This window comes from Ixodes scapularis, unplaced genomic scaffold (genome assembly GCF_016920785.2).
Source record: "Ixodes scapularis isolate PalLabHiFi unplaced genomic scaffold, ASM1692078v2 PGA_scaffold0__279_contigs__length_252992795, whole genome shotgun sequence".
NCBI classification, from domain to species: domain Eukaryota; kingdom Metazoa; phylum Arthropoda; class Arachnida; order Ixodida; family Ixodidae; genus Ixodes; species Ixodes scapularis.
In genome coordinates this window covers 156,544,508-156,566,930 of record NW_024609835.1, presented here as the reverse complement: position 1 = coordinate 156,566,930, position 22,423 = coordinate 156,544,508, and the positions used below count along the sequence as shown (strand labels likewise).

Genomic DNA, 22,423 nt, shown 5'->3' with positions numbered 1-22,423 from the left:
AATTAGGGAGTCAAATGGAATGGAGACATGCTTTGGATATAGATGTTACAGCAATAGCAGATCTATAAACGCTCTCCATAAACGCCTACAAAGTAATATAACTTACGCCTTTTTTATAATTTCATAAACAAAATAAGCTGCGTTGCAATAAAAATATAGAATATCCGCTGATTTTTATTGCTTTTTCAGTCGTCATTCATTTGATTTATTTTCAGTATTTTTAAATCAACGATTTGGGTGTAAAAATAAATATTTCTTTATTTATTCTGTAAATTCCAACCCCAGTTAATCACAATCACATATTCGGCACGTAGTTTTATTCCGTCAGTCAGCTTTATCGTAAATTATTTCAAACTGAAACGTAAACTATCCTGATGCGTGCTACCTTTTCGATTTGCCATTGTTGTTACGCGAGCAAAGAGCAACCTGCGAAATGACTAGTGCAATATTAAGGAGCGTTTTGCCTCATGTCAAGTTCATGATCTACGAAGAGTGATAAGCCGCTTGAACTTGCCAATATCACTGTGTCTTTGCGATGTATTTGCCATAAACTAAAAAAATATAGGTGGTATTTTATATAGGAGCATTGGTCACATCAAAAAAAGATGCAATGATTTCACGTGATCAGATGAAGTTTTATCTGTTGTTTATTACCAGGTATTGGATGTGCCGTATCGCCCAAACTAACATCACACGAACCGTAGAAACGATTTAGTTGCCACTGACAACTGTGACAACTTTGACAACTTGATATCTTCATGTTTCTAAAAAGTGCACACGCAAAACATAGTCTTACCTCTAAATTTTGCTTAAGTTTAGCAATTTCAAAAGCTGACTGGTTTGGACTTTTGAAAGTTATGACTGCTTCAGTTTTTTAAACATAAACATAACAATGGCTCTTTAAAATACAACTCAAAAACTTATTCCTAAAAAAAAAGAAAACTAGGTTCGGTGGTTTATCAGCGGCGTATCGATCACGGGTGCAATTTCACGCACCGTTCCGTAACGAAAAGCCACGATACACGATTGATTAAAGCAGAACGTGCTTTGAGTAAATTATGGCTTGCCCACGGAGTAGGTGTTAAGGCGCAGGGTCACGGCCGGTTATATTTGCATGATGAAAGGAACGGCAGACCCACAGCATTTTCAATGAGTAGTTGAGTTTGTAATACAATTTGAATGTGCTAGCAGCCAGAATATATAGCTTTTTTTTATTTTTAGCGCCTATCACTGTATAGGAGAAAGCTTCTGTCCTTATGTAAGAACACATAAAACAAGATGTATGAATATAGTGGAAAGAATTCACGGAAGCTGATGCAGATTTTGTTCTTGCCGTTGTAACTTCCGCGCCATTCTAACGTGACGATTCTCTTCCCAGACCAGCTTGTAGTCTTGAGCAACAGCTGGAACGCCCAGTTTCGCCTTGGGTTAGGTTATCAATTACGGGTCGTTTTAAGTGCAGGAAGTGGAGACTCCCCGGTGTAGTTCATATTTCCTGAAAGGAGGTATTGCCGGAGATGCTGTTTTAGAAACCTCCAAGTCACACAGCCCGTCTGATGCTAGCAACGTTTCACCACGCTGCATTGCGAAATGCACGGTACAATTTGTGACGCGACCTTTGAATGTTTCGAAACGCTTACATGGCAGCGTAGTGGGCGTTAGCAGCTGGAAACGTAACATTTACTAGAAGGCGCGAAGCGTGAAGACACTAGCGTAACCCAACAATATTTAAGCTAACAATTTTTTTTTTATCTTGTGCTTTCCTTTTTATATTACTTCCTTAGCTTCTAGAATATGGTTAAAGATTGATTCGAGGGAGATGTCGCTATCATTAAATAATTAAGTTACCTCCGTCAAGGTAATCTTATAAACGTGTAGTTTACAAATCATACTCCATATAACCTCTCATTATCCTATTATGCGGCTAGATACGTGTGTGTCGGTGATGTATCGCAGGCACGTTTTACTTTAAACCTATACTTGTTGTTACCCCATGCGACTCTCCGCAACTGCTGTAGAGGATGTCTTGCGACTGCGAGTTTCCACTTTGTGCAACGTATAACGGGTGCATGGCATGCAAATTTAAATCACATTGAAGTTCTCATTGAGCCGCAGCCACATACATTCAGGGCGCATTGTATTTTCTAAAGCATCTTTTAAATGTAACCTTCTAATTTCCAAAATTCATCCATCCGTTCGTCCGTCCGTGCGTCGATGACTTTCTCCGCTAAATGTAGCGGCGAGATTTCCATCACGTGACCTTAGCACCAATTCACTTTCTCCACTAAATTTAGCGAGGAAATTGATGTGACGTGACATGCAGACAAATTCAGTTTCTCCGCTAAGTTTAACAGACGAATTAACGTCATGCAACCTAAACACCAACTCAGTATATCTGCTAAATCTAGAGGGGACATTAGCGCCACATGCCCTGACGTCTCGTGACCTATACGCCAGTTCATTTTCCCCGCTATATTTAGCGAGGAAATTGATATCAGGGAACCTCTACAGCAATTTAGTTTTCCCGCTCGCTCCCGAAACGACTGTCTAATGCCTTCTAGACAAATTGAAACGGTCGCTACTAAATACTGCACGCCATGCATCAGTGGACATTGGAGATAAGCGTCGCTGTCTAATAAACCAATTTTTCTCAGGTCGCTGCCAGTGTTTTCAAGCAACTAAGATTTGCTGCGCAGATAGGCCGGTCTCCGGTTGTTATGTTCGGGGCCTCTCTAACGCCGTGTTTTGCGTGACGCGGAATGAATGACTGTCAGTCAGTCCCCGGTCTGAAGACCAGGCGCTCAAAAGACGACCGGGGTATTCCCCCGCGTGGTGGCAAGGCTGTGGGATGTCGATGGTCGCGTCGCACGTACGCGGATCTGAGGCCCGCGCCCTTGTATTCTGGCCGCGAGCTAACGAAGTTGATGGCTCGTCTTGGTCGAAGGACGCCCAAAGGCGAGCCCCAACTCTTCAAGGCCCGGAGACGGCGCGCGGCACACAGGGACTCATCGTGCGTGGCTGGTCCGCCAGGGCGGATTGATGCAAAATATATTCAACGCTGAAGTAATGTCAGTGAGGAGACCATCATTACTAAGCGTCTCACTCGATCTTCCCAGGTGCCGTACTGCCTTGCTTTTCCGCCTTGTCAGGCATGGTTTAGTATGGCTTGGTGCGACTAGACTCTGAGGAAATATACTTTTCTTTTTCAGTTCTGTAGGTGTCTACTGCTTTATTCTTTTTTTTTTCTTCTCAAATATTGCGCATTTTATTTTAAAAGCATAACATCACGTGTGTTTACTTCAGATCATTTTGTGAGGCGGTGTGCTCTTGCGGGTATTAAGGCATACTTAAAATTGAAATAATAAAATCGCGAAGGAAGACGACGAAACAAAAACAGGACGAGGACAAGACAACAACATCAAAGAGCGTTGTTGTCTTGTCCTTGTCCTTCGTGTTTTCATTCTTTCAATTTTTAATATCTAAATTTCAACACGCCCGCCCTAACTTGTATTAATTCATGCTTTGCAACGTTTTTGAATGTTGAGGATGTCGAAAAAACTGTCGTACAAAATTTGTATGATTGCTTTTTTATTGTTTTTACATTAATTTTTATGTTACAGTGCCTTTTTTCCGTAATTCATTTGAGCCACAAGAAAAAAAAAAAGAAAAAAGTATGAAATATCATAAAATAAGCGAACAGCAATTAAATGCTCACATCAGGAATGTGGGAGATAGAGTTAGCTAGATGTTAGATGAATAAAGTACTACCAAAATAGAAGTAAGGTGTTAAAGCTATAAAATGGTGTTTCAGGTAGAGATGATCCCAAACGCCTTCACGATTGATGTCTTTTTTTATATATATACCTTTAATATAAAATTAGGCTGTAAAAAATCACTACTTCTTGAAAAATGAAACCAGATTTGTTTGATATAAATCAAATTTATTTGATCTAAACCAGATTTATTCGATTTCAATCACACTAGCCTAATTAGTCACTCTAATATTTAATGAATTTTTAAACATGGCAGATTGATTGATCAATCCGTCCAATTACTGATAACCATACGGGAGAACAAATTACAGTAAATTTAAAGAACACTTTAATTAACAACTCTTAACTAATACTCAGATTCTGCGCCAAAAAAAAAAAAAACTGACAAAAAGTGAGTGGCAACAAAGGAGAAGGCTGGTAGGGTGGGCATGTAATCCCCTATATATGAGAATAAAAACACCCTGCATTTTTTTATATCACTAAAAAGCTTTATTTGCTTTTCCTCTTGTGTTTCGAATTGCTTGCAATGCGATGTTACGTAACCGACGAACAAAGTGGAAGGTAGGAAGAAATGTGATTTTCTCAAAAGAGCACTGCTTTTTGCTCGTATTAAGCATCGTATAAATATTCCATGCTTGGTGGAGCTTTTATTTGAGTACAAAAGAAATACCCACAAGAAGCATTAAATCAGGAACTCACTGTAAATAAAAACTATTTTCGGAACTATTTTATCAGAAAATTTTTTATTTAAATCAGCATGAAACTGGTCTGATTGAAATCAAGATTTTACTCATAAACTAGATTTTAATTATGACTTCAGTCTTCTTGATTATCATTCTCCACCCAGAATCGCCACAGGAAAAAAATTGTCCTAGCACATGTAGTTTTATTCAAACGCACATGCTTAAAGGGTATTCCGGCGATTTTCTTAAGCTACCCCAACTAACTATATTTTCGGAATCACCGGCCTTTAGTCTTTCTGGCATGCTATTTAGTATCGCGAAATTCAGAATAGTCATTATGAATTCGGCAAGTGAAAATGATGCCAATATCAACATTCAAATGTTCCCGTGCTCTTCACTGCCGTGATGTAAGGGTGAGGCTGGCTTGCAGGGTCAGCGGGCAGTCTAAAAATTGAATATGCCGAGCATCTGTTTCGTGCTGCTGCGCCGGTGCTGGTGCAGCCTCCAAAGCATACATTTGACACCGTGAAACTGCTTGTAATCAGTTGAGAACAAAGTCTAGAGTTAAAAGAATAAAGCCCTGCCGTCCACTTGCGTCACTTTTTTTTTTTTGCCAGTAGCGACTTTTATTTTAAAAGGCACGGTGAGGACCGAAATTGCAAACTCAATAAATTCGCGGAAGAAAAACAACTTTTTTCGTCCCCACAGAGTTTTCTTTTTAAACTTAAAGTCTCTAATGGCCACAATAAAAAAATGACGCTTGCGGCAGTCAGGGGTTCACTCTCTGGACTGTATGTAGAATTTGTTCCCAACAGATTGCAATCAGTTTCGTGGTGTCAAATGAATGCTTTACAAGCTCGCTTCAGTACCCGCTCACCAGCACGAAACAAATGCTTGGCATAGTCTATCTTTTAGACTGCCCGCTCGACTGGCAAGTCGGGCTGCCACTGATATAACGGCACTCAAAGGTTCGGGTCTTTTTGAATGTTGGTTTTTGCGTGAATTTTATTTGCCCATTTCACAATAATATTCTAAATTGCGTGATACTAAATAATATACCGGAAAGATTGAAGGACGGGGATTCAGAAAATATTGTTAGTTGGGTGGCTAAAGAATATTGCCGCACGCAACGTTTCTCGAGTGGGTTGACTTCTTAGCGAACGTGCAGAGTACCAGAGTAACTCACGCTGAATGGGGCATGAAAAGCAAAACAAACAAACAAACAGTCGCGTCCGTCCTCGTTGTTTGTGACAGCACATGCTATGTACTTCGAAAAATCTGTTAATAAAAAGAAGTAAAAAAATGGTGATGTTTGTTTTCAGAAAACGCAAGGTCGGTCTGCGTTATACGTTGTATAGCTATACGTTGTTACGTTCCTAACTCCGGCGGAGGCCGTACCCCAACTAGGACGCACTTACAGGGACGGCGCGCGACACAATCGCACGACAGAGACCCTCTCAAAGATCCGGAACCGTGGCTTTTGAAAACCGGCAGAAGACACCAACGTCAACGGGGTCTCGTCTTCCTCTCTCTCTAACAACGAGAAGAGCTGCTGCTGCGAAAACATAAACCTCCGGGCTAATGACAGGGGCTGTTGGACCTCATTTTCATCGATGCCGACAGTTACCTCCGATCACAGGAAGATCCCGCCGGTGTCGAAATCTCGCCACGTCACCGCGGGTATATAAGGGGGACCCGCGAACAGGCGCGGCAGAGACAGAATGGGACTAACCAACGCTACCGTCCTTAAAACATCATCACCATATTAGCGTTGAGAAGTTCGCGTGGCGCCCCCTTACGACGAACCGGGGTGACGTCACGGCGAGGAGAGAATTTTTCCCCCGCTCGCCCCGCTCGCCCTGGGGAAGCTGTGACGACGTTAGCTGTCAGCGCGCTCGTTTCTATTTAATTTTTTTTGGGCGTGTTTTTCGTAGGAAGTGTATATTTTTATATGAACCTTTATTGAGGTATGGCCTGTAGCCACAGGCGAAGCTTCAACCAACATTTTAAGCATGGTTGACAGGGCATGCAACGCATGAATCCCAGCTGGTATATGAAAATAAAGAAATATGGCCACAATTGCAGGAGCATCACTATAGATTTACATCTCGCACAGTAAATGCTGCTGATGGTCGGAATGAATTGGCAGGTTATGATTATTTTTTTATCTCTGTTTTTAAACAAGATCGCCGAAGCAGAAAAGCTGCATGCTGCTCGAGCAACATGTTAAATACAGTCTGGGCCATCAAGAAAGAATCACAAGTAAGACAGCCCAAGTGCAGGGGCAAAGTAGAAAAACAAACAAGGAACATTTATTATATACATTGCTTGCATTTGATCTTTGCTGGATTCGGATAGTATCTCAATGGACTACATGGGTGGTATTTGTGGACTTGTTTATATCAACCCTCAAGTAATGTATTACAAACGTAAGCGAAGGAGTCTAGCTCGGTATTAGTCCCTTAAGCCCTAAAATTGAGATTTTACTTAAATCAAATTGTCCTGAAGCTAAAATACCACAAGCTTTTCTCACGCAGACTGTCGCCCTTCACGGGTTCCACATTTTCTGCTGCTAGTGCTGCATCTACCACTGGACAGACGTTCGAATGCTTGCTTTTACTCCTGTTTCCCTCTGATGTCAGAGAGTCCAGCTGTGAGGAGTTTGGAGGCTGAGGAAGCTTTTGGGGACCTGCAGCAGCGTATCTTTTAATTGGAAATGACAATTCAGAATAAACGGTGTATTTTCGGAATAGGCTGGAATAAAGAACGTCAGGAAAAAGTATAAACATTCCATATTACGGCACTATTGCCGTGCCTATTTTGGGCAGTTCAATACATATCATACAGACAACTGAGGGCAATTTGGCCGTCTTTGCTGCTACCATACAAACTAATTTCCAGTAATTGTGCAGCTTCTAAGAAATATGCCTGCATACGTGTATAAACTATATAATTAATTCGCGAAGAAGCTACATTTATGTAACACAACCCTGTTCCACGAGCACTTTCAAGATCATCAGACGCACGGCCTTTAAAACATCTGCGAACCAGCGCATGCAGAGTGGCAGCGCAGAGTCAGGGTCGCGAGCTACTATGCCGACCACCCAAAGGCCCATGATATAAATGCCACTTAAAATGCCTTGAAAGCGGTATCTAATATCGTCTTAAATCATGAACGTGCAAGGAACAGAATTACAGCGTCTGAAATGCTTGCGCCATCGCTTCACCGACCCCTCGCAAGATTGCTTTGTGTCGTGTGGACGGACGGGGAGGTTCATCGGCGGAATTGCCTCCGCCGAAAGCTTTCGGGATTTGTAACCCAATTTTTAAGGTAAAAGGGACAAGCAGGCTTATAAAATGTACGGAAGCACGTCAATACCGGCCTAACTCAACGTCTTGCACACCAGGTAAACGAAGTCCAGCTCCTCGAAGGGCTTGCGGCACACAGGTTACAACGCCAAACCGGGAATCTACAGGAAACCTGTGCTGGCACTGCTGGGAGGCGAGCCGATGCGAGATCGCGGAGCGGAGTACTCCCCCTGACGTCACAGTACACCTCACCCAATCCGGGCGCGGCGACCGCAGCGACGCTTCTGCTCGCTCTCGGGGCTAATAGCCCAAGCCCGGCCTCCAGCCTGCCCGTCCCCCGGCCCTTCACAACGTAAACGCCAATTTATGCTGTAAACAAGATGTTTAGCCGCTGCAGTACTCTTTCTAGCCTGGGGTCTTTAACGCGCATCACGTAGTTTTGAAACACGATCGTAAGTCGGAACGATGTTCATCCGGATCCAGTCGGGCAGGGGTGAGAATTCAACACGGGATTTCAGGGTTCTGCAGCACGAGCTTTCGCTTTGTGTGCTCCGAGCTGAGGTGCGCTATAGGGCTCGGCCACCGATAGCCCCCCCCCCCCCCCCCCCGGTCCAATAACCGACTGTTCCTTATTAAGCTGACGAAAGCACACTATACTAGTGTGCTTATGAGGCTTCGGACATTTTTCTTTATGCACTAAGTGAGGTACAGACGAAGTTCACGCTCGTGCGCCTGAATGAAAGCTGGCGCTTCAGAACAGTGAAATTCTGGGTTCACTACTCACCTCAGTCCGCTTCACTCTGAATGAGCCCCGTATCGGCGTGAGTTACTGCGTCACCACCACACGATGCACGTTAAAGATTCTAGGCTAAAGATGGTGCCGCGTTGGCCAACTTTCTCATTCACAGCGAAGGCATCCGACGCCGCTTGGAGCAGGTTAACTTGACGCTGTCTAAAACTTCACTACAACAAATAACTTTATGCTGCGTATTTTGGCTTTCAAGACTTGTACCGGTCTTAAACGTGCACGAATCGTTTTAAAGTGAGATCACGGACATAATGGTTAGTTTTGAGACAACCCTAATTAAAGCGAGTCATGGTGTACGAAGGGCGGGCGTCTAGTCACCGGATGTATTCTGAAATTACCGGTCTTCTCAAAGGCCTTTCTTTACCGACCTTCTGCACGCTCCCCTCGGAGAACGTTAGATATTAGCTACGCTGACGGGTGCGCACGCTATTGACCGCGCTTTGGCATTGACAGCTCTAGGTTCGAAAGTGAAGTAAGGGATGGCCTCTACGATTTAGGTCAAACGACAAGGTTGCTCGGAAGACGAACGTTTTTGACGGCTCAATTTGATCCTTTTTGAGTCAGCAAGGTCGAAGGAGCTGTATGTTTTTTTTTATTCGTCTTAAATTTGCGAAAGAACTACAGACTGCGGCACTTCCGAACGAGAGTTTCAAGCAAAAAAGTGTATTTTAAATTGGTTTATAAATTGGAATTGGAAAAAAGTGTATTTTAAATTGGTTTTAAATTGGAAATATAAATATAGGAGATGAAAAGTTGTCGAAGATAAACATAAGAGAACTGCCGCTTTTGTTCTGCAGAGGCTGCAGAAGCACAGTTTTAGAACATTTTTGTATAAAAGAGTTTCTCAAAAAACGAGTATCTTGTATACTGAAAATATACTAGGTGTGCTGCAAAACATTGCGGATATCGTCGTATAAAAAAAAATTGCAGCGATAAAAATATTTTGTAATAACGTCATGTGATATGCACAAATACTGAAGGACAGACAAAGAAGACTCCACAAAGCTTTCAATGAAAAGTTTAATAAAAAAATATACACACAAAAATGATCTACTAACACACATTCAAGTTGCCAACATTAACTGAATTAGAGACAGACCCATGTGCTGACGCTGTCCATCCATGATGGCAAACCCTTCATTTTTTGTTTTTTTTTACTTCTCTAGAATGTTTGCTCTACAAGAATCCTGGACACAATGGCACGCACAGAGAACGGTCAAATGAAAGAAACGTGACTGTGTGACTGATGACGGATGTTCACACGCTCGATCATTAATGACCGCCCTCTATGCGCCAAGTACACTTTGCAGCGGGTCAGCGAGATTCCGTACACAACTGAAGTTGCAAAATTCACGAACTGGTTCGTGTCTCTTTGTATTGTTTCTGACATTGTTCTCAAGCTCCATTATTGCTGCCTTTGATTTTTTTTCTATGCAAAATACCAGATACAGGTGACTAAGAAGAACTTTTAAACATTCATACAAGAAACCAAACAAAGTTCTTACCGGGGCAATGGAGAGCAGTGGTTTGTAAACGAATAATTCGATTCTTTTTCTTTACAGAAGCAAATCTGTGAATTGAGAACAATTTACACTATCTCACTATGACTGACCCATATGTCCAAGTATCGACCTCAGGTGCTGCCCCGCCCATCCACACATTCCTTCCACTCGCACTTTCACCCGCTCCCCCTCCCCCTTCTACTATAGGATATTGCTCTGACCAATGATCATATAAAACTTTGAAGTGATGAACCTCCTAGTGAAACGTCTGCAGCCGTTCTAAAGCCTCAACGAGACTATTTAAAAACAACAAGAACGTTCATATTTACGATTATTACACTCATGTGAGAAAACGCACTTCAAGCGAACCAAAATTTTGTTATTATGATATTGTTTACAAAATCATTAAATAGCTACCACAGTTTTAATATGCGAAGATAATGTGATGTTTCCGCTGGAAAGAAGGAATCTTTAAAAATAGCTTGTGAGTAACCAGCTGAGCAGTACAGAATGACACGACGTCTTAATATTTGTAGACGACAAGTATTGTAGATGAGCTTATCAAATTGACTATTTTAGAGCAGTATTTCAAGACCCACAGGGCTATACCCCATTCAATGGAAGTGAATGATTCAATATGAACTTTCTAGAATTACGTACGTCTCTATATTTAGAAGCAACAAGGTTGTATATAGCTAAGTTAAAGCGCATCGCTGAAAAGTAGAAATAAAGCAAATAAAATGAGGAAAGATGTGTACTTAAAAGTTTTTACCGTCATATCTTTTTTGAGATATGTAATTATGTGATGACTGCAAAACAACTAAATGCTTCCTCCAGTTTTAGCGGGCCCCTATAGCAATACCTATATTTAAAGAAAAAAGTAAATCTTTAAAGATACAACGTCTGCATAGACTAATTTTCAATATCACATCTGACGAAGCGTCACACGTGAATAACACACCACAGCTACAAACTATGGTGGGTATTGTACGAAAGAGATTAATAATTCGCAGGGCAGTTTATTTTTTTTTTGCTCGTCGTTTCTGCTTCCATGCTATCCCGATAATTTTATTCAGGTCTATTGAAGCCTATAAAAATTAATATTTTTTTCTGTTGGAGCTCGGCCAAGGGAATTCCCTAAATACAGACGGATGCGAAGAGCAGACGCGGACGTACCGCAGAGGATGTCGAGCTAAAACAGTCTATCCGCGTCTATTCTTGCAGAACGCGCGTTTTCGCGCCTCTCCTAAACAACATCTCTTCCCCCTGGCCGCGACGTAGTACCAGAAAAGCACGAGGAAGAAACCAAACTCCAGTCCCGGGGGCCTCACTACAAAAGGGTCCTCCCGTGGACAGCCACAATTAGTGCGGTCTCTCACCGCGAACAAGGAGGCTCGCCGAAACCGAGCCATTGTGTCATCTTCCACTGGCCTTTTACAATGACGAGGAAGACCGCTCCTTGCTGCCCCCGAAAGAAGCCGCTGATTAGCATTCCGATTGAAGTGTAAGGTTATTTCAGGACCGCTGTCGACGCCTCGTCGTCTTCTCCCCGCAGCGGTCGATACACATCGCGACGCTGGCCAGTGGTGACCCGGGAACTGCGGCTGTGGTTATTGGATGCGTAAACAGGGCTCACCCCCAATGCGAATAGCCGTCCAGGAACTGTTTATTCGAGACGTCGTCGGTATTATTCATGGCTGCCCAGCGGCTCCGGGGATTGCGTGTTATGCAGATACCTGTCCTTCCGCTGTCCCTCGTCGTCGCGTCCCGAAAGCTTCTGGACGTTCGACCGGACGGTCTCCTGTTGATTGGCTGCCGTGCCTGCCCGAGGCGAACCCTTCGTTCGTTTGTCTTCTGAGACGCTCACACAGCCTTGACTCGCTCTTCTGGCGGAGACGGGGGTTTGTGGAAGGAAGAAAAGAAAAAAACGGTATTCTACGGGAAATCCGGGTTCATTGCTGCTGCGCCCTTTTGGGCCTTGCGCGCCCCTGAGGCTCTTTGTTTTAATTGTTGTCTTCTGCGAAACCTCGTCCTATTATTGAGAAACGCCTGAACGTGGAAGTCCCTGTAATAGTATTAAGTGGCCGGAGAAAACGACACCGTATAAGTTAAAATAGTCAAACAAGAGGTGAACTGGTGAGAATCTATCGTTGAAGAACCTGGAGATTGAGATGTTCCCCTTTTTCTGTTTTCCTCACTCTCGAGGATTTTCAAAGATAGACCGTATAAAAGATGCCTTTGGAAGTGCGGTACAGTGAGCGAAGTGTGATTTAGTTGGGTAAATATAATCTTATCAGTCTAGTCGTACCAATGAGGCAAATCAAGAAACAATAAAATTATGCTACCCGTTGTTCTAATAGGTATCATCAAAACAGAAAAAATCATAGGTGTCAAAATATTAGTGGAGAAGAGGAAGGTTTTAACCAACTTCAAGGCAAACTAGTGCGGTAAGCCGCCAGTCACCAAAATCAAATCTCGGAAGCGCTTCATTGTTTTGTTGCGGTTTGTAATTGTGAAAAATAAAACAACCACAACAAAAACGGGTGAAGTCGTAATAAAAAAAGGTCAAATAGGTATTTTCTTGAGGGCGCACGTGGCTTTTTTATGTATGGGCAAACACGTTTATTTACGGTTAGCCAAGGAATTATAATCCTCTTCTTTCCTGGCTTTCTGCTAAAAGCTTAAACGTTTATCGAGCTTTTTTTTTAACAGAGGCATTAATTGATTACAGGCGTCAACTCATATAGATCGGGCTTTGACACATGAGCTTCCATTACCTTCATACTTTTATGGTATTTATTTTCCCTTAATAAATGGCTGTTAGCTTAAGCAGAGTTCTACTAACTGTTGAGTTCCCTCGTCACCTATAGCCACCCGTTGCTAAAAAACACTCTAGTCAGTTACAAGGTTCAGAACGTCACAGAGGAGCTTCAGTTGTCCCGCCTCCAATGCGAGCTTCCCATTTTCGACAACGCTGTGACGTCTCGTGCACCTTCCGCACTTTACCTGCACCTTTCACTGTGCTTTGGTTGTGCGTGCAGGCAGCCAGAGCACAGCGGAAACCATGAAGCACGTGCTGGAGGCGGAACGTTCGCACGTCAGGCCCTGCCGTTCTCACTATGCTTGTAACCATAGAAGATACAGACCTACCTGTTTGCGCAAGCAAACTGACGGAGTAATATGTTCAGACAATGCTGTATTTTTTCAGCACGACTTCGGGTGCTGAATTATACGTAGCATTACGCTGCTTGACATTGGTTATGCCAACAAGGGATTACCAGTTATTCTGATATCTCTTAGACTTCTCTCTAAAAAAAAAATATACTCCTGTTGTGGGAATACCGCTTACTTTCCCGGAAATACCCCTTTGAAATAATATATTTTTTAAAGTTCCGATGTTTCGTTTGGGCTACCAGTATTGCGCAATATAGATACATACAGTCTAAGAAACTCTCCGGTTTTACTTTTCAGCAGAAGACAGAGCCAGTCTATTAAGGAGAACAATAGAAGGAGGCATAAAACTCCTGTATACATAAAGACCGTAAGAAATGCACTTCGGTTCCAAGTATTACTATTGACCGTCCGAGTAACTTTAAAGAAAACTTGATCAGTGAATGCTAATTTCATGTCCTCGATAAAACCTACGCAAATGAGGCTTCTGAGGTAAGTTTAGATACTTTCGAAACGACTTATATATACAAAAAAGAAAAAAAATCCCTTTTTAATCAGTGAGGCGCTTTAGAAGAGCTCAAAAACCGTGCCCGACGGCAGAACTAAATAAAAAATACAGATAAAGAGCAAGGTACATAAACATGTTAAAACAAAAGGCCCACAGAAACTTAAAGTATATGAAAAAAAAATAACGTGAGCAAAGTACTTAAAAATATCAGAGATTTCTATTACAACAGTTCTGTCAGCAATAGATTTAATCGTTTTGACCTGATATGGAGAAGGTTGGAGTCTCTATTGCACCGGAATGACACGCAAAAAAGCATTGCATCTCTAACCATAATGACGTCCCATTGTCGGATAGCTTCCTTGCCAATGTTTACAATAACGTTTTTGTAAACTCAGTAACAAATACAAGCACAACTGACGTTTGCGGTTATATAGAGATAAATGTTGAAGACACTATTTGTTTAGATTCATTCACCCAAGAAGTAAGAACAATATTTCGCTGCGTAAACGTTAGCAATAGCTGCGACGCTGATGATACAAAATACGGCCTATTCTATGTGTATTGGTCTTTTTTTTTTTTTTTTTTGCAATACCCGGCGGATAACTTCATTATTTGTCTAAAGACAGCCTCCTTCCCTAAAAAAACTGTAGATAGCGAAAGTTGTGTACTTAATAAAAAGGCGCTAAAATAAAATGAACAACAGCAAACCTGTATCACTTCTCCCAGTCTTTTTTAAAGGTTTAGAGACAAAAAAATGGTAATCGTCTTTGATGATAAGGCAATTAATGAAATCAGCCTTGTTGGTGTGAGACTTGACAACAACAAGTTCTAGTGGTTCTAGTGTCAGCTGTTTAAAACCGTTTGCTATACTGATGTATAACTCCTCGTTAGCTCAGTCGGTAGGGTGCTCCACTGCGAATGAAGAGGTCCCTGGTTCGACACCAGGTCCAGGCAGATTTTTTCAGTCGCGCACCAGTCACCTAGCTGTGTTTGGAGATGTGTGCTTGTCCTCAGTCCCCCTTGTTCCCCTTCCTTCTCTATGGATTATAATCGTTTTCGCAATCGTCTAAACGTGCGTATTGAAAAGTATACTATAATTTCCGAGTCTTAGTTCGGGATCAGAAAGAAGCGAACTACACAACTCTAGGTTTTCTTGAGCAAAAAGAATATATATTACACAATTGAAAAAACAACAACAAAAAAAAAGACAACAAGAACGTAGTACCGGGTATATATCTATAAGTTTTACCATGGCATTCGGCTTCATTAACCAATAATTGCTTCTCCAAAAGCTTCAATTTTTTGGCATTAGACGACATGTGGCTTTCCTCATGGGTTCTATTTAGAGACCCGGCGTCAGTATATTAATATAGGTGGTCACGTCTCTGATAAATAACGCATAAAATCAAGAGTACCTTAAGGGTATATACTCGGACTGATGCTTTGAACATGTCATAAATCACATCATAAACATTGCACCGCGTGCGAAATTTATTATTTACGCTGATGATATCAGCATCTTAATATCGGCAGGAAATCGTAACGACCTTATTCCAAAAACAAATGACATTAATAGCGGGATGGAAACTTGGTTTGTATTAAATGGTATTTGAATAAGTAATAAAAACCATGCTTTTTAGTGAATATTTATAGCGACATTATCTTCCCCTTTGCCCCACTTAAGGAAGAGCTTAAAAGCTCTTCCACAATCTTGGGTGTATTTTTTGTACATCAGATGCAATGGTGTAGCACACGGAGGGGCCGGGGGGCCCTGGGCCCCGGATGCCAAGCGTTCCATTCACGTGGAGGGGGGAGGGGGGAGGGGTAGCTCTGGCAGCACCCCCCCCCCCCCCCCCCCACTTACCCCCCGCCTAGCTTTACTGGTTTGATGCGATCTCGGGGAGTGAAGGGGGGGGGGGGGGTGTCTACGACAGACATAAGGGCCCCGAGTGTTAGATGGCCTAGCTACGCCACTGATCGCATGTCTTAGACTGAGCACATAGACCATAAACTTGCTGGTATCATTGCTTTGCTACATAAACATCGTCTCGTTCTTGCAGCAAGCGTCAAGTTACATTTGTACATTATGTTATTTGCATCTCATCTTAACAATTACTACCTAGTCTAGGGTACTGCAAAAAATACATAAAACTGTCTAGTGCCAAACAGACTCTTGCGCGTGTTACAGATTGGCGTAATTAATCTTTATTGGTCAGGTTGCCTAAACAAAACATTCATAGTTAATGCAAACTGTGAGATATTTACATGTTGTATACAGAAAGAGAAGGTTCCATGAGGCGTCCTCGAGCTCCTGGCTCTCGATCCATTTTCTTCTTTCTCTGAACGGCCAGTGAAATCTACAGATTTCAATCAAGAAAGGTAAACCCGGCTGTTTAGTTCGCATAAATAAACGAAGGTTCACAGAAAGCTGAAACTGTGAGAAATTTACCCTAGTGGTGGTGTTAAAATGCAAAAATTTGAGCACATTGCGTTTCCTGAATCAATAAATAAATAAAAAAAATTCCTATGAGCAGACCTTTACCTAAGCGTAATTTTCATCGTTGTCATATTTGAGTTATGGGCGCCTGTAGTATTTATTTCGGTAAAAATAAACTTGTCTGTTCGAAAGACAATATGTATTGCTTTCTCTTTTGCTGACAAGTTTCTCGCCGACATAACTGCTACACGCACCCTAAATTTCAAAGTTCAAATTCAAGGAAACTTAGGCTGAGGTAGACGTCGCCTCATAGATGATTGTTTTTCTTTTGCATTTTTTAAAAATCTAGGTTACGTAATGTGCTCGAATTTTCGCATTTTATCACCACCACTATAGAGCCACTTTTTCATGGAGCTTTAGCTTTCTGCGGAGCGTAGTTCATCCATGCGGGTTAAAAAGCCGGGTTTACCTTTCTCAATCGTACCCTATACTTGGTTCTGCAGCACACTGCCCTTCAAATGAGCGCTCTACTACACGCTCACTCATAACACAGCGTTTAGGGGTACAACAGTGCAACGGTCTTTCAAACACTCGTCGACTCCTCAGCGCAATAAATATGATCACTAGTTACTCCTCTGCTGCGTAATACTTCTCGAACTTGTCCGGTTCACTTCATCTTCGTCCTTACCCAGGTGTTACATGTTGTTATCAACTTTCTGCTGAGCTGTAGGTTTGTCGGGGACCACCATGTTTTCACAGTTTTGTTACGTGTCTATTTTCGTCAGAATTGGCTGCTGTGGATTTGGTTCCCTTTCTCACTTTTTAGCGACCATCCAATTCGTTGCACGAAGATCTGGTGAGCTCGAGTGCGTTCAAAAGACTGTGCGCACTTTTTCCTCCTCTGAATCATTCCTGATAACTGTTATGTGTGCAATGTCAGTGTTACCTTAGTATTTTCTAAGCTCGCGACAACATTTGTCACCTGCTCGACTGTGATATGGTTGTGTAGGGTGTTCTGTTCATTCCCTTCTAGCACGGGTCAGTTGATAGCGATTAATTCTTAACTCTTTAGAGTTGTTCTACTGTCCTCTTTCGATTACCGTTTAACTTCAATGAGTTCTCTCTTTCGCTTGAGTGGCTCGGCCGGTTTGCTAGTCTGCTGTTTTTTAAATTGGGAATGCTCCGCCGGGTCAATCCCACCTTTTTTACCTCTAAAAAACCGACAGGTAGGACGAATGTCATCAATTGTGGTGATCCGGTCAGGAAGATCCGCGGTAGCGTTGAACCTTGGAAGGTCCACTCAAAGCTAGTGTAGATGGCTGTCAGATTATTATAGCCCTTGCAGCAACGCACTTCGTTTTTCTTTTTTTTTCTTTTTTTTTTGTGATTGTCCGTAATATGTCGGACCCAATCAGGAGGTTCATGCTTGGCGGAAACTGCACGTCCGGGAACATGGGCGTGTAGGCAATCATTTCTTTTTGTTCGACGCTGAAAATAAATTCGTCATCGGTACACTTGTACAATTTCCTTGCAGATGAACAGGACTTCCACCGCCTTAATCAAGCACTCCGTCTGATTGAAATTACTTTGTAGCCTAACTTGGACAAGCCGTACTTGCTGGCGTCGTACCGTAAGACTTCCGAAGGTGTTCAGGCTGAGCGTAGCAATTCCAGCACTTTAAGATCGAGCTTGCGGGACAAATCCTCACGCTAGCTGCCTCCGTCGATGATAGTGCGAGAGTAGAAGTTCTGACTTTCAGTAATAGCCCAGGCTAAAAACCTTTGAAGGAGGACCTTTGGCGTCAGGAAGGCTGTCTTGACTTGCAGGGCTTGCGTTTTGCACGCTAGTATTGCCGCTCTCTTGTTCAGTGACGCTTGCTGGCGGCTTTCAGTCTGGGTCGCAGACGGACGTGGAGTGTCTTCCTGAAAAATGGAAACATGATAGCTTCTCACGACAACCTCTTGCTCGCTGCCCGTTCTTTGTAGATCGAAAGCATTATATGTCTCGGGATAACCTTGCTTTCATCTTCTTAAATGGTAGGTCACCAGTGCAGGTGGCAGTTGCGTGATCCGTCGTTCTACAGAAGAAGTAGCCTGATTCGCTATTGGTATGCAGCATTGCATGTGCGGGTTGTGTGGATAATTGAGTTTTATCTGTATCATTTTGTGGGCTGGATTCTGGACGCGTCTCAATCTCTCCCGCTCTTCCCCTGCACTCCACTTCGGTTTGAAGGAGGCTCGGGATATTGGAAAGCTCACCTTCAACTGGTGGGACTGCATGTGTGGTGCTGATGGAGATAGATCAGTGACTATTTGAATCCATTGCAGTTCCAAGTCTCGGTAAGACGACTTCAGTCCGCATTGCTGGAGAGGAAGAGGAAGCCCGTCGATAACTCCAGGACCAAGTCCTTCAGTAGGGCTTTGAGTATGATGTCTGCCATTATTGTGAAATACATGTCTAATCCGATGCCAGGAGCTTTCAGTCCACAGATGTTTAATTAGATGTGGTCGCACATCCGACGTAGACTTTGTGTTCTTACGACTGCATAGCGTTAACAAGCTCTTGGTGTTGTTTTATGACGTTTGCAGTTCTGCAAGAGGATTTTGTACGATGCATCGTCGATTACCGAATCGACCACAAAGTATCCCGATTGCGTCATCGCCGCAGGCATCGTTAGTTTGTAGGCCTGAGTTCGCTGCAGCCGCATATCCGGTGACGAGAGCCCGCATGTAGTGAAACTTCTGGCATTGGGAGACGCTCTGGTTTTCAATTAATGCACTAGAGATCTGCTCGCAGAAAGTCCGCCATGCACCAATGTCGCCGTTGAAGTTCCGTAGCTGAAGCTTGGGTAGCCTGACTCCACCCATCACGCGAGCTCTTGCACTGTTCTAACTTCCCGGCTGATTCGTCGGCGGCGGCGTCGATGGCTGCATTTGTCCTTGCTGGAGCGTCGATGTCTTACTACCAAGCACTGCGATGATACCCATGGCCTCGTCGTCGTACTTAACTACAGCGGTGTATTCTGCGACGAGGACTTTACCAGAGACATGGTCTTCGATCTCGGTGTTGATCTGGCCAACCTCAATGTTCCTTGTAGTTAATCGTTCAAGGAGAAATATCAGTGTAGACAAGTTTGCAGTTTCAGAAACCGTCATGGCCTCGTCGATGACTCGCGAGTTTTGCTCTCGCCGGACGGCACGCTTCCCTTTCAGACGACCCATGTCGATCTTCGGTAGAAGATCGCGCAGCAGTGTTGGTCCTCATGACAGTGATCCTCATGACAGTGATTGCGCCGCGGCCGCGATCGAAGACGAAGAATATTACAAAGAGGACGAGGCGAGGAGCATGCGACCGAGCGGGCATTTTTGGAAGCTTAGCACGGACCGCATCGGTCGGCCTGCAGACCGCTCGATAGCTGCTACGGCCAGCAAAGTGCTGAGTTCAGCGGTCTTGTCGAGGTAACCTTCGCCGGACTCCGACACCTGGGGCTACAATGCACAGCTCCTAGCGAGGTCTACGCAACGACCTCCAACTATCGAGGCGAAGGCAACCGCCTTCACGAGGACACGCCGCGCAGGACTCGTGAGCCGAGCTTCACCTCATGTGTCTATGACCTGACTGAACATTAATTAGCGCTGAGACGCGTGCAGGGATTTCTTTATTGTACTTCCTCTTCTGCTAATTCTCTCTTTCTCTTGCGACGGTTAACTTTTATTTATTTTTCTCTTACCAATTCTTCCTCTTCTCTAAATAATATAGACGCTTTACACACGCGCCAGATTACAGACGCCATTGCCACCCTTCTATTGTCTTACCGAGATATCAAACTACTGAAGCGGGCTTTGGCGAGCCTCTACAAAGGCAAATGCTGGGGAAAAAGACACCGTCGTATCTAAAATGCCAGTAACCTGTCCTCCTGCGGTAATGATGGAGCAGAGTGAAAAATATAAGCGAAAACAAAAACTGAAGGGCGGTTATGGCGGCGCCCATGCACAGCTGCTGTAAAGCGTCTATAACGTATTTCTCATTCCCGCAATTAACATGGTCTTTGTCTTCCTCTTTCCCCAACGGGCGTGTCGATTTTACGGCCTTGCCAGGATATTAGCGATCACGATTGTTTGGGAGAGCGGGAGCACTGTCATGTCTCGTTCCGTGATTGTAAAAACTGAAAAGCTGATGGCGGCCGGAAGAGAGCCAGGTTGCGTTGGGGAAGAGCTCAGAGACTGGGTCGAGCGAGAAAAGGATTATTTGGTAGAAGAGCGAGTACAGGCGCGCGAGGCGGCAAAAGAAGAACAACAAGCGAGAGAACGCGCATGTCAGGCCGAAGCCATCAAGCTAGACAAAAAACGCGAGATTTTAGAGTTACGGATCGCGGCTGAGGAAAGAGAATCTCGCGAAGTACGGCCGAAGTTGACGGAGCACACCGATTGGTCTATCATGACGATGACTTCGCGCTTTTTTCGCCAACGTCCAATCGGCGCGCTCTGTGAACTTTCGGCTTCAACTTTGTGTTTGACGAGTTTAGGGCCCCAGGGCAACCGAAGTAATTCAGCTGGGCCAAGTCACCGGGCAAGCCCTCATAATGTTATTTCGCAATACAAGGAGAAACGCGACGACCTCGACGCTTATTTGCAAATATTTGAGCGCATGGCAACAGGTCTAGAATGGCCGCAAGAGAAGTGGGCAACGACCCTAAGTTTATGTATGATACGAGAAGCATTGATCGTTCTTCGTCGCATGACTCCCGCGGACGCAATAGGTTACACCAAGGCGAGGCTGGCGCTGCTCCAGAGGTTCCGATATACCAAAGAAGGTTACCGTGTGAAATCTCGTGATGCGAAAACGGGGAGCAGGAAAACATGACGACAGTTGGCGCTGAGGTTGGCCGGTAATTTTGAAAGATGGCTGAAAGTTGCAGAAGTGGAGAATAGCTTCGTGGAACTACAAGGGACGATGCTCATCCAGCAGTTTACCGTTTTCTCGAAAGAGAGAGACTGCACGACGCTAGGCGATCTGGCAGGAAAGGCTGACGTATTTCGAGAGGCGCAAGTTTAACCCAGCTGTGGAAAAGTGAAAGGAGACGAGCATGAGCCTAACACCAGCATGAAGGCGCCCGGTAACGCGTTCAAGGATGATGATAGAATAACTCTCCGAGTGATTCGGGCACAAGGCAGAGAACTCCCAGAGCCGAAACAGACACTCTAGACCACCTTCATGTTGGCACTGTGGGAAACCGGGACATAAAGCGGAAAGATGCAACCTATGGTCCGGTGATAAGCCCAAGTTTCTTGCCAATGGACAGCATCCGATGAAAGGCAAGGCGAACCGGACGATTCCTACATTACCCTGAAGAATGGAGGCATGATTACAGTTGTAAATGCGGCCGTTGAACGAGTACCCGAGTTCTTGGTGGAGAACATGCCTGTAGTCGAAAGTCGTGTCGGGGAACAGAAGATAACAGTGCTACAGGACGCCAGTTGCAATACCGTGGTTGTGAAAAAAGAGCCTAGACCCTGTCGAGTGCTACACTGGCAAATGGAACATTGTATTTTTGCTTGACGGAACCGTCAAATACCCACCAGAGGCTGAGATCTTTGTCACTCCCCTCTGTAATGCCCCAGGGCCTTGAGGGTACTTAAATAACTAAATAAATAAATAAATAAATAAATCTTTTTAGAGCGCAGCTCGTAGGGGCCCGTTTCCGGCTTGAGCGGCGTCGGCGTAACCAAGGTCATCCCAAGGTCATGTGGCCCCCCAAGGTCATCCCAAGGTCACGTGACCCCCAAGGTCACCCCAAGGTCACGTCACCCCTCCCCCAGGGTCACGTGACCCCCAAGGTCACGTGATACTCAAAGTCACGTGACCCCCTGAAGTCACGTGACCCCCCGAGGTCACGTGACCTGCCCCCCAAAGTCACGTGACACCCCCAGGTCACGTGACCCCCGCCGAGGTCACGTGACCTCCCCGATGACGTCATCACCACTGATGACGTCATCGGATCCGCATCGTCATCGTCATCATCACTGATGACGTCATCAGTGACGTCACTGATGACGTCATCAGTGATGATGACGATGACGATGCGGATGCCGGTGAGGTCATCAGTGACGTCACTGATGACGTCATCAGTGATGATGACGATGCGGATGCCGGTGACGTCATCAGTGACGTCACTGATGACGTCATCAGTGATGATGACGATGACGATGCGGATGCCGGTGAGGTCATCAGT

General features: G+C 44.1%; 1 protein-coding gene across 1 annotated transcript in view; it reads right to left on the bottom strand.

The window, feature by feature from the left end:
* LOC8051492 (glycine-rich cell wall structural protein 1.8) overlaps window positions 1-18,898 on the bottom strand; it is a 38,848-nt gene extending 19,950 nt beyond the window's left edge. The window contains exons 1-3 of the mRNA XM_042293274.1: window positions 18,818-18,898; window positions 18,450-18,554; window positions 17,985-18,113 (exon numbers count right to left, since the gene is read on the bottom strand). Of these exons, the coding sequence (XP_042149208.1) occupies window positions 17,985-18,113; window positions 18,450-18,554; window positions 18,818-18,898 (315 nt within the window). The remainder of the gene's footprint in view (window positions 1-17,984; window positions 18,114-18,449; window positions 18,555-18,817) is intronic.
* Between the last annotated feature and the right edge of the window lie 3,525 nt (window positions 18,899-22,423).